Source organism: Leuciscus leuciscus (assembly GCF_965113295.1).
Source record: "Leuciscus leuciscus genome assembly, chromosome: 16".
Taxonomy (NCBI): Eukaryota; Metazoa; Chordata; class Actinopteri; order Cypriniformes; family Leuciscidae; genus Leuciscus; species Leuciscus leuciscus.
Window position 1 is genome coordinate 22,151,404 of NC_138740.1, and position 13,080 is coordinate 22,164,483.

At 38.8% G+C, this 13,080-nt stretch overlaps 1 protein-coding gene across 3 annotated transcripts in view; it reads right to left on the bottom strand.

The window, feature by feature from the left end:
• The window catches only part of cadm1a (cell adhesion molecule 1a), a 269,832-nt gene that overhangs the window by 50,689 nt on the left and 206,063 nt on the right, over positions 1 to 13,080 (bottom strand). For all 3 annotated transcript variants that reach the window (XM_082141148.1, XM_082141149.1, XM_082141147.1), the window contains 3 exons: positions 12,133 to 12,285; positions 10,047 to 10,184; positions 5,193 to 5,351 (listed from right to left, as the gene is read on the bottom strand). In XM_082141148.1, coding sequence (XP_081997274.1) covers positions 5,193 to 5,351; positions 10,047 to 10,184; positions 12,133 to 12,285 — 450 coding nt within the window. The remainder of the gene's footprint in view (positions 1 to 5,192; positions 5,352 to 10,046; positions 10,185 to 12,132; positions 12,286 to 13,080) is intronic.

The window sequence follows — 13,080 nt, forward strand, 5'->3', positions numbered from 1 at the left end:
ATCAGCGACTAGTCAACGTCAACTAGACTTTAATCACATAAATGTCGACTTCTGAAGTTGTTCAACCCCTATCTGACATACACAAACATGCGGGCCCGGTCATTCGCTCCACATTTGTGTAAGCACCTTGCATAACGGTATTACACCTGTATGCCAATTTCTGATATCAAATAAGATTTTTCGGTCTGTCTGGCGGTCTAATGACATGATGAAACTTAATGGCAAACAGCTTATATAAGAAAATCAGAGACATTTAGCACCCTTGGCATTTAATGGACTACACAAGGCTGTTGCTCTGCTGCTTTTGTAGAATGTGTCACATATCAGGCAAATACTAAATAGGTTCCTGTTTGCCAGAGAGTGTTTCTACATATAAGGACATGACAGGCAAAAACAGGAAATGGCAACCTTTGTGTTATACTAAGTGTTAAGTGCAACAAGAAAATAATGCATTAGACACAAAAATAGGAAAAATAGAGCATAAAAAAATACTAAGAGGCAAGAAAGTGTTACTGGCCTTTCATTAGGCATAATGGATCCAAGGAACATCAGGCAGAAAAATATTAGTGACTGTACCAGAAAAATGTTGAAGTGGAAATCAAAATTGACCCCATTTACTTTCTCAATGCATGTTCTTGGTTTTATTGTCAATGATTCATCTCATTCATCTCATGATGCAAAGTCAAACTTGTATGACTTACTTTCTTCTGTGGAACACAAAAAATATATATTTGGAAAAAACTGTTTTTGTCCATACAATGAAAGTGAGTGGGGTCCAAACCAACAGTCAATTGTATAGACAAAAACAAACAAAGAAACAGTGTTCAAAATTGATAAAAGAAAGTCCTACAGGTTTGGAATGACATGAGAGTGAGTAAATGACAGATTTTTTTTTTTTTTTTGAGTCAGTGAACTATCCCTTTAAAGTTCCCAAGATTCACAGAAGGCTGTGGTGTGCTTGCCAAGTTCACCACGCTTATGTAAGTGGGCTCCACAGGAGATGCGTGCTCTGAGGTTCCTGCTGCTTCCTTGAAGGTATTCATCCTCTTAAACTGACAGGTTGTAATGGCTGAGCTATGCCTTTCCAGTACTACGCTCCATTGCAGGGCTGGCCGGCATCCAGCCTTCTAGTTTCTCAAAGGAACTCAAATCTAATATTCTCCCAGTAATGGAGCTTGAAGTGGCATTCCACAGATGCTTATGTGACAGCGTTATGTGTATGTCCAACAGAGGTGCGGGAGATATTAGAGCTGCTCCCACGTGCAACTTTAATGACATCACTGCACTCACTTTGGCAAGCAATGTGGGTTAAACAGTAGACATGCACTGATGTAAAACAGTGGGTTTGTAATGTTGTAATAGTCTAGAGTCATTAGTATGCGTAAATCAGGATAAGCAGCAGACCTTGCGTTGGAGGCAGGTCATGCATAAGGGCAAAGGAATTTACAAAAAAATCCACACAGAGAGATGCTAAGTGTCCCTGTGGAATCAAAGGGTAAAATATTATTTTACTGAAACCATGTCAAAGTTGCCCACAACAACCACCAGATCCCACTCTTTCAATTTGACCAGCTCTTACGGCACTTTGAATGGACTGGATTCTGAGTGAACGGTGACTTCACTTTGACCCACAGATTTCACACTTTCTTGGATTTTTTAAAGTGCACGAGAAAAAAAAAAAAGCGTCAATGTCCTGACATGATTTATCACATTATTTCGGGACTGATGTTTCAACTGGCTTTTTGGCAATCGCTAAATTTGTTGAGTGCTTTGCCCACTTGATGCTTGTTTGACCTCTTCTATCAACAAAAAGTGATCTGTTGGCCTTCTATCTTTCCAAATTACACCCTGTCAGAGCTAACATTTCTGTGCCATGATGGACAGCCTAGTCTGATGTGAGAGAGAAAGAAAAGAGCGCCCCGCTCAGAAGTTCTGTAAGAGGAATATCCACCTGTTTGTCTCAGCTCTATGGAGACTCCTTCCATTTCTCCCCTTGTCATCTTCAAACTCTTCGCATGAAAGGCTCTGAGTGAAAGTTTCTTGCTTTGAAGCTTCCTCTGCATTAGTTCCTTTCCAAAGCTCTCTCTCTCCTGGCCACGCAAGCATTAAATCCACGGAAAGCAGCGCCACCGGCCTCCGGTTTCTCACTAGCTGGTGCGCCGTACAGAAAAGGTCACTCTAATTCTAATAACACAATTATTGACACGAGATATTGTTGTCATTCCTTACCACCGCCATCACGAAGCATTTAATTTCCCTCAAGCTGCTGAACTGCACAAACTGTTTGCATTGTGTAGCTATCAATATTTCTAGCTTATTTAATATCCACAGCAATGTTTTTTCTATTTTCTATTGCAAAAATGTACTCCATTAAGTCTGCCTTCACTCAATGATTTTTAACATTGATTGTTTTCCCAGTTTCAGCAGAACAATTTGAAAGAAGAGTGAGCCAGACAATGACTCTTACACCAGCTCTCCCCAGAGCATGACAAAGGCTGCCTGTGAGCACGAAATCCAGTTAAATAGCATAGACAAAATGGTTTTACATTTTTCTGCTGTAAATGCCCAAAGCCAGAGCCCAAATATCATGCAGTTTTTGGAGATGTGTTGTCTTTGACAAAATAAGGTCAGGTAAAGCAGTCTTTCCAGTGATCTTCTAAACCCTGTGGCAGGCAAGACTAACCAAGAAAAATATGCTTGATGACGATCCAAAACAAAATATCTTAAAACATCCTATCTGTATCTTCGGATGAAGACAGTGCCCAAGGCTCTCGTCCAATCAGAGGCAGAATCTCTGTCATGACTGAATCACCAAAGCGCAAAAACACACTTAATCTTTCAACACAGGCCAGGTGACATGGCTGGACTAATGTCTGCTCTCACAAAGGAAAGGATAGACCTGACTGATTTAACACAAGGACAAAAATAAAATAAAAAATAACTCCAGAGAGAGAGAGAGAGAGAGAGAGAGAGAGAGAGAGAGAGAGAGAGAGAGAGAGAGAGAGAGAGAGAGAGAGAGAGAGAGAGAGAGAGAGAGAGAGAGAGAGAGAGAGAGAGAGAGAGAGAGACTATGACAAAACTATGACATTAAGCATATTTAAATGAATAATAATGTTACCACAATATAACATTAATTCAACAATTCTAATTCTAAATCAGTACATTTCAAATGCTGTCAACACTGTCTTCTGCTTGCTCACATTGTACATAAAAAACATGAAATTAAATATAAAATAAAAAACAAACAAACACCATTATCTACTCAAATATACACAGATGAGCCAAAACATTATGAACACCCAATATGCTGTTGGTCATCCACATGCTGCCAAAACAGCACCGACCCGCAGATACATGGACTCTACAAGACCCCTGAAGGTGTCCTGTGGTATTTAGCACCAAGACATTAGCAGCAGATCCTTCAAGTCCTGTAGGTCGCGAGTTGGAGCCACCGTGGATCGAACTTTTTGGTCCAGCACATCCTATAGATGCTCAGTTGGATTGAGATTTGGGGAATTTGGAGGCCAGAGCAAAACCTTGAACTCTTCATCATGTTCCTCAAACCATGTGTGCAGTTTGGCAGTGATTTATCCTGCTGAAAGAGGCCACTTGTTTAGGAAACTTAGGCACGTCAGATATAAGTCAAACATAAATGGCCGGACCCAGGGTTTCCCAGCAGAACATTGCCCAGAGCATCACATCTAGGTAAACGGTGCACACGTACATGGCCATCCACGTGATGTAAAAGAAAACAGGACTCATCGGACCAGGCGACCTTCTTCCACTGCTAGAACAAAGTCAAGTTCCGCCCCTCACGTGCCCGATTGTAGGCGATTGTCTGCGGTTACGCACCTACATTAAAGCAGAGTGTGATGCACTGTGTGTTGTGAAACTCTGCCCATCATTAAAGTTTTGTGTGACTTGTGCCACAGTAGACCTTCAGTTGGTTCAGACTTAACCGGGAAAGCCTTCGTTGCCCTTGTGCAACGATGAGTCTTGGGTACCCTGCACCCTGTCGCCATTTTGTGGTTTGTTGTTCCTCAGATTACTATTGGTAAATTCTCACCACTGCTGACTTGGAGCAATCCACAAGCCTTGTCGTTTCTGATGTACTAGCCATAACAATTTGGCCCTTGTCAAAGTCACTCAGATCTTTATTTCTGCCTATTTCTCCTCCATCCAACACATTGATTATAATAACTGATTGTTTGCTTACTATCTAATGTACCCAGACCTTAAAATGTAGCCTTGTTAGGAAATGATCAACGCTATTTGCTTCACCTGTGACTGATCATAATGTTTTGGCTCATCAGTGAATAACTTTAAATATATTTAAATTACTATTTGATATTCACATAATAAAATAAAAGAAACAATATATCCAAAGATATCACTTATATCACATATACATACACATCGAATATTTAATATTCACATTTTGTATTAGATAATAGTAAATCTATATTTAAAATCCTGTCCCCTGCTCACTCACATTGTATTTAAAAAATATGAATAAAACAACATAAAACATAAAAAAAACACTTGTCTATCCAAAGATGTCACTTCAAATTCTTTTCACATAATATTAATATTTAAATCTATATTTAAAATGCTGTCACTGTACTCCGCTCACTCACATTGTAGTTCAAAAAGTAAAAAAAAACTAAACAAAAAAAAACATTATCTACCCGGAGAGATCCTGTAAATATATGAAGAGTTCAGATGCAAAAGCCTCTAAATGCCATCTGAAATTTTCTCATAGAATGATAATTTTTATCAAGCTTGTATATTTAAGTTCAGTAATTTCACTTAAATGACAATTAATAGGTAATCTTCATTGCCATTTAAGTGAAATTATTGAATTTAAATATACGAGCTTGATAAAAATGATCATTCTATGAGAAAATTTCAGATGGCATTTAGAGGCTTTTGCATCTGAACTCTTCATATATTACTAATACTTAATATTCACATAATATAATATATATTATTCCAGAATATATTAAAGATTTAATTAAATAATAGTAAGTCTATATCACATTGTCCTATAGAACATTTTGTACTGCCAAAAAAAACTTTAGTTTAGTTAAAAAAACAAAGATATCACTTTGAATGAACAAAATATAATAATAATATAATTTTAATGAAATAACAGTAATATTATATTACATTTAAAGTGTGGGCTCACTCACATTGTACTTCTAGGTACTTCTGCGCCTGGAAGTCCTTGACCGCTGGATGGTCGACAATGCAAACCACAGGAACCCCATCATCCTCTCTTGTGACCGTAAGCCTCAGCCAGCTCGTCACAGTGAACATCCTGTCATACGTGGTCTCCACTTTAGACTTGCCTGTGAGAAACAGAAACCAATGAGAGACAAAGAATTAACAGCTTTCATTATCATCTCTATCAAGAAACCACGGGTGGCTAAGTGTATTGAAGTCCACAGTATATGTTACACATCCTGTGAGCCATAAGACAAAGCAGATCCCTTAACGTCTTGCACATATGTGACATATGGCGGCTCACTGCAGCTTATCAATGACATGTGTACAGTAAATGGCCCCCTGCAGCAGCACCTGAAATGTGACCATATGGGAGGGGCCATGTGGCCGAAAAACAGCCCTAAACCGCTTCCTGTCGAGGCTTGTTATGCAGCTGTCACTCATTGGCAACTGTGTGGGCTGTGATGGTGTGTTTGTGCTTTATGAAGTGAGATATAATGGCTGTAGTGGACGCATCTGACCCGTAGCCCTCCTTCAGCATGCATCAAGTGGGCATGAAGAACACAAAAGACTCAAAGTCATTGTGCGGCTCCAGACAATAGCCTCGCAGCACCGCACAGGCCTCCATCACTCAATTACTGCTCTGGCCTTGTGGAGAGAAACAGGCGTGGGTGGAAAGAGAGAAAGGAAAAGAGAAGAGGTGAGCGAGAAAGCAAGAGAGAGAGGGACCTATTGTCCTATTTGTGTTTTTGTGAAGAAAAAAATTCCACTTGACCATTAAAAAATGAATTCAATGTGGGAGTGACAGACTAAAAGAAAATAAATACAAAAAGTTGAGTCTGACAGAGGGTAAAAAAAAAATTACACTTTATTATAGGTGAAGTTTATGAACCTTTTCAAAGCGGTTTCCTTAAACACTCCCCCACCTTCCGCAGATAGACTTGTACATTCAATGCTGGACCCCACTGACTTTCATTATATGGATAAAAACACTTCATTCCTAAAACTGTCTTCTTTTGCTTGGGAAGTTTTGGAACAATGTGACAGTAAAATTATTTGATCATGTAAAAGGTCATTTATTCCTGTGATGCAAAGCTTAATTTTCAGCATCATCATTACGGTCTTCAGTGTCACATGACCCTTCAGAAATCATTCTAATATGCTGATTTGGTCCTTAAGAAACAGTTCTTATTATCAAAATTAAATCATTACACTTGCTTACAGCAAATGAGCAATAAAGACTTGTTTGGTCCGTTATTGCCATTTATGTGTGATTTCTATCTTTCTTTTACCGTTTATATGTAGATTACATCTATCGTTTGACTGTTATAAATGTTATCAATAATCCACAATGCTAATTTTACCGAAAATCATCAAAATGCCCGGAAATGGCACTGCTGTGTGGAAATCTGGACATCTCAATACTCCAGATGTTTTTTTTCTTTTTTCTGACAATTCCTTGTCTTGAGCATTCATTCTCTCTGCATTCAGCATTATCAGCAATGAATGAATAGTCAGACAATCATATCTCAAATAAGAGAAGACACAGAGCTCATTGAGAGCCCAGAAGCACATCTATATTCTCCCTCACAATGCCACAGTCACTGCTGATAAAGAGATAATCACAGGTCAATCACTGTCATTCAGGCATTTCTTCATTTCAATAACATCTCCCTTTTTGAAATGCAAAGGAGCTCTGATTAGTCCCGATCTGCAGCGATACAGTGGGCTGAATATCAAAAGAGATCCTGTTCCCTATTGAATTCACCATTTCTTCAATTTTTTTTGCTCTATAATTTGCCCTCCCCTTCCCCCACCCCCCCCATCCCATTATTCAACACCTTCCAATGGAAAGTCACTCCCTCGAAGAGGGCAGTCTAGAGATCTGGGGCCAATCGTGTATTTAGCAAACTTCCTTAAAGCCATTACAAATTCTAAATCAAGCCATTGTGTTTCAGCTGAGCTTAGTTGGCTAATTAAAATGAGATTATATTTTTAAGCAATGACACAATGAGCAGGCCGTCGTCGTCTGACAGGAAGAAATGAACAACTTATTGTTTCTCGATGTTTATTCAGCTTGTCTTATGAGACAGGTGTGTATCAACAATGGAGCAGGATGTAAAACAGAAGTACTAAATGCGGCACAGAACACGAATAAGACTGGGAAGGTTGTGTTTGCGTGAGCGAGAGGGAGAATGAGGCAGTACATCATGGGGGCGGCTGAGTTTACATTCTGGGGCTGTATGGGTGTAACCTTTAAATGATATTTAAAAAAGCCTGATTATCCTAGAGGTAATTAGGCTGAATGATAAGGACATTTAATTAAAAATAAATCCGAAAAGGCGCAGGGGCCAAAAGCAATTTCCAGCCAGTGAGTGCCAGCGTTGCACTGCTTGTGTCAGGAGAGGAGTCCCTCGGTTTCTTCGATCGCTTTCAACTCCTCCATTCAAACCATTTCGCTATACAAGAACAGAATATTCATGTCCTGCTGTCCATCTCACAGAGGCGAACTCCTTCTTCTTTAGCGCTACATTTGTCCAACTGTCCAATAATATATTGATGTTACATAAAAACAAAACACCCACTGAAAAATGAACAGAACAATGCTTTGTAATAGCTGCTGAAACTCCCAGTGGAGAGAAACGGAGACCCCTGACTGAGCTTATCGCTAATTACCAAATGAAAACATCCATCCAGGACTCCAATTTAGCCATCTCATTTTGGGTAGCTGTTATTAGGACAGCTTATATGCAGTAATTTGTACATAATACGCAAATTGCCTGTGTCTAGACGACTGCGGGTCAAAGGTACGGCCTCTCTCTCACCCTAACGGAGCGATATGGAAAATGAGCCGAGCTTCTGTGAGGAGCGTTCAGGTAAACAGATGTTGAAAAGGAGTTGCTGAGTTTATAATTAGAACTGTTATGACAATTTCACAAGACATTCAAGACATTAAAGTATGCGGAGAAGGGGTATGTCAAATGATAAATGTACACACTACCGTTCAAAAGATTGGACACACTTGAATGAACTTGTGTTTCTCATGATCTTAACTATTTGATCAAAATGCTTTTGCTTTAATACTTGAAATGAGTTTTGTAGACAAATATTTTGTGCCTATGTAATAATTGAGTAAATAACTAAAATGTATAAATGAACACACACACACACACACACACACGCACACACACACACACACACGCGCACACACACACACACACACGCACACACACACGCACACACACACGCACACACACGCACACACACACGCACGCACACACACACGCACACACACACGCACACACACGCACACACACACGCACACACACACACACGCACCAATTTAACAATTTTGGTTACTACTTTCAGTCATTTCATAGTCTTGATGACATGACTCTTATTCTACAATAAAATAAAACAAAATAGTAGGAGGGACCAGACTTTTAGAATATAAGATAATAACTGTTTTCTATTTTAATAGCCTATATTTTCAAATGTAATTTCTTCTTATTCTTGCTGAATTTTCAGCAGCCATTACTCCAGTGTTTAGTGTTACATGATCAGTGTTGGGGAAAGTTACTTATAAAATTAATACATTACAAGATTGTGTTACTCCCTAAAAAGTAACAAACTGCATTACTTAGTTACTTTTTATGGAAAGTAATGTTACACTATTTTTGCGTTACTTTTTCTCACCTGGGCTGTGCTTGCTTGTTTGTTTTTTAACAACAAGTAATATTTTGGCAAAAGTGAAATGAATAAGCCTAAAACTAAAATGAAATGCAAATTCACGCCTGTAGAGTAGAGGGCGCAGTTCAAACAAACCTTTCAGTTCTGCTGCCATTCTGGATTGCAGAAGAATAGGACGCAGAAGAAGAAAGTTTAACACTCTTATTTCAGCAATAAAAACAAAAATAAATTAAACATATATGATGTTTATCTAAAGTCAGTTTTGCTTAGTATGTTTGAATTGGATCATAGAAGATCAGCAGCAAAGACACATAATTAAGTGAGATTAAATACATATGTAAGTATATGAGTGTAATTTAACATTTAATTATTGAAGGTTTGTGTTATATTATGATTTTGCATTTCACTGTTTTTATTCATTTTGAGGAATACTGAATCTTTTTGTGCAAGTGAGATGAGTAAATGCATGCTCACATTAAGTCTAGAACTACAATAACCATCATATTCACACAGCACCTCTGACTCCCCATTTCTCTCAACATCGGGACGAGAGAGGTGTCAGTCTATAAAAGGGGAAAAAGTAACTTGCGATACTTATTTAAAAAAGTAACTCGGATATTTTGTTGTAAATTACATAACTTGCGTTATTTGTAATGCATTACTCCCAACACTGCACATAATCCTTCAGAAATCATTCTAATATGCTGATATTATTTATCAATGCTGAAAAAGGAACCGTGATTATTAGGATTCTTTGATGAATAGAAAGTTCAAAACAGCATTTATTTCAAATGGAAATCTTTTGTAATATTATAAATGTCTTTACTGTCACTTTTGAACAATTTAATGTGTCCTTGCTGAATAAAATCAATAAAAAAAATAAAAAAAATAACCTGAATCCAAACTTTTGAACAGTGGTGTACATTAATGATCGGCTAAGCATTATATAAATGTAACAATTTGTGTTGCTAGTATTAATAAATGTTGTTATCTAGTGTTTTCAACTAAAGTATCACTTTTCAATATATAAATGATCAGAGGAAAGTGCACCAGCTATGGTTTGCAAGGTAGAGAGAAAACCTGGTAAACACCTGGTTTTGTTTGTGTGTACACAATGTGACTTTACCCACCCTGTAGCTCTTTTTCTCCTTTCATCCATCTGATTGTTGCGGCGGGTTTGCTGCCCATGGAGGTGCAGGTTATCTCCGTCTCGTTGCCCTCGCTGACGATGTCCTCACGGGACTCTATGATTGGGTTTCCTGGTGGGACTGAGAGAGGACAGACAGATTTTACAAGGCGGTCTGTAAATCAAGCACCACCATAGTCACATTCATCCCAGGGTGCATTGATAGCCAACACAGACACTAACACTGAGGGATGGACACATCATAGAATATGAAGGGGTGAATGTATTAATTCTCGTTTACAAATGACATAAAGGAGGGTACCCAGACAAAGTACATACTGTGATGAATAAGAGGTGACTACAACACGATTAGTAATGGAACATCTTGTGCAACAGAAAGCAACACAGCCAGTTGACTAGACTAAATCTACTAGAACATTATACACTGACCTGGATAATTGTGAATGCTCACAGGCAATATGTAACAAGGATAACACCCTTCTTCAAGCACTGCAACACAGTGATCTAACCAGACATGACGTGACAACACTGCGACGTGATACAAGTATCTTTTCCATGTTAATCAGAGTTTTTGTTCTAACCAGCCGTGACAGCGAGTGACAGGGGTTTCTATTTTAGAAAAGGTTTCTATTTTTGCAGCATCGTTGTTGGAACAACAACATACAAATTATTGCAATGATAATCTCAGGTAATGATTATGTGCTTTATTTCATCTTAAAAGGGATGAAAATGTGAATTTGAATATCATTTTGCATAACCTTACTACCAAAGTGAATAATTCACCTTAGATCTTGAAAATAAAAGAATGCTCAAACTGTGAACAAACAAGTGTATTCTATGACAAAGATTGTTTCAGTAACTCAAGTAATTATTTTTATTAATGTTAAAATTATTTGATATTTATTAATTAGATAATGTATTTCTTCATTTTGTTGAATAAGAGACTCTGCCCACACTCTCTTCTGATTGGCTGTGATATTTGATTGATTTTGTTGCGTCATGAAGCAGTGTCACGTCTGTTGTGGACCGATATATTTCTTGTCGCTGGAATCTTATCACATTGCGTCTGGTTAGGACACTGTATAAAACTTCTCTAAAGGCTTCCGATTCATATAGGCGCTCAGTTGGATATGCAGTGATAACATCTTTTCCAAAAAGACCTTACTTTCCAGGATAGTCACTACGTCTAAAATGCTTACCTGAAAAGGTCACATTAATCCTAAAACCTTCTAGCTCTCTGGTGTAAATGCGAGACATTATTTGGACAGGGTAATTCAGTGGTAGAGATTTCTTGTTCCCCCTGAGCAGCAGGGTTCCATTCAAGCATTCAGCTTGGGCGTCTGAAGCTCTGGAACCAGCCACTCGATTGCATTCAGCGAGCTCTTTACAATCCCGCTCCCTCAATATCCACCCCGCTCTAAACTCTGCTCTCAAAACGGAATAATCACTTTTAAGTGCGGGTGATTTTTCCATGCAGTTATGTCAAGACGCAGAACGCAGCAAAGCGTTCCCATGTACACAAAGACACACACACACAAACACATAAACAATAATTCCGCTGAATGGCCCAACCATGCGGCTGAGTCCTCAAAGGAAGTAGCAGGTGAAGTGTTTGTTGAGTTTTTAGAGAGATTTCAGGAGCCCTTCCAAACAGCAGTGAAAGTGTGTGTGTGTGTGTGTGTGTGTGTGTGCATGTGTCGAACACTGGCTCCATTCTGACATATGAATGACTCGACGTTCAGGATCTGGCTTGGCCGCGTCTCAGGCCTTCTGTTTGGTGAAGATGAATGGCTATATCCTGATTCTACACTGCTGCAGCATCTCATAAAAGCTGCTCCACTCTAGTGATTGATCATAAAAGGATTCCTCAGAAAACAAAGAAGCCCTGCATGTGTGTATCTGTGGGTGTTTGTTGATGCGGCAAGTGCCTTATGGGAAATATGATGGTCAAAACAAAAGGTTCAGTTTGTCTAGTCCAGTGGATCTCAACCTTGGAGGTCATACCTCTATGTGGGGTCAACCAGAGATGCAGGGGCTGTATATATAGATGTGTGCATGAGTGTTCATACTTAGCACAGTGATGTCGGCGTAGGCTTCCTGTGGGGGGTCTGTATAGAGCTGGCACACGTATCTTCCCTCGTCTGAGAGAGACACGTTGGATAACGACACACGCAGCTCGTTGTCTGAGAAATTGACCAGCTGGAATCGAGCATCTTTCAGGGCTGGAGGGTCGATAGAGAAAGACAGCAGATGTTAGAATGAAAAGTCACATCTTCACACTTCACTTCCATTACAAGCAACAATAGAAACATGTAGGAGATAATTAGCAGTATTTTTCCCATTTGAAGTCTAGATTGTTTTTCCACTAAGGCAAATAAAGGCAGCCATAGGCTTCTTTTAAGCTATTGCTTATAACTGACAACAGGGGAGTGTAGCAAACGTGCAGGCTGCAATATATTCTTCAGATTAGTTAATAGGTACTCCATGGGAATAACCAAAGTGATTGAGATTGCTTCACATTGAGAAACACGGGCGCATCTATTTCTAGCATCATCTGACCTGAGCATTGTATCACTGGGGTTTGAAACAGGGACAGTATCCATGGGACATGCCATGCTAGACCACTGTGACATCTAAGTGCCTTTTCATTTTAACACCTAAGAGAAAAAAGTTATTGCTTTGTGGTGAGCATATACATTCCGTGAGTGTTTCATGAGCACTTTTGTCTCTGTGGACTTTTAGCAAGTATGTTCCAAAAAAAACCCCACTAATTTTCTCAACCAGCAATGTCCAACAGTGGATACATGCAAATTTTGGATTAAAATGGACGTAATTTGACAGTAATTTCAATATTTTCACACTTTTTGCACAATGAAATATTCTGTTTACACTTGATATTAATCTTGATCTCTTTGTTTTTCTTTGTTTTTCTAAACACATCTCATATTTCATCTGAAGCATGATTTTTATTGGCACTGTAAACCTTACCTTAGTAACCAAGTATACAAACTAGGCAC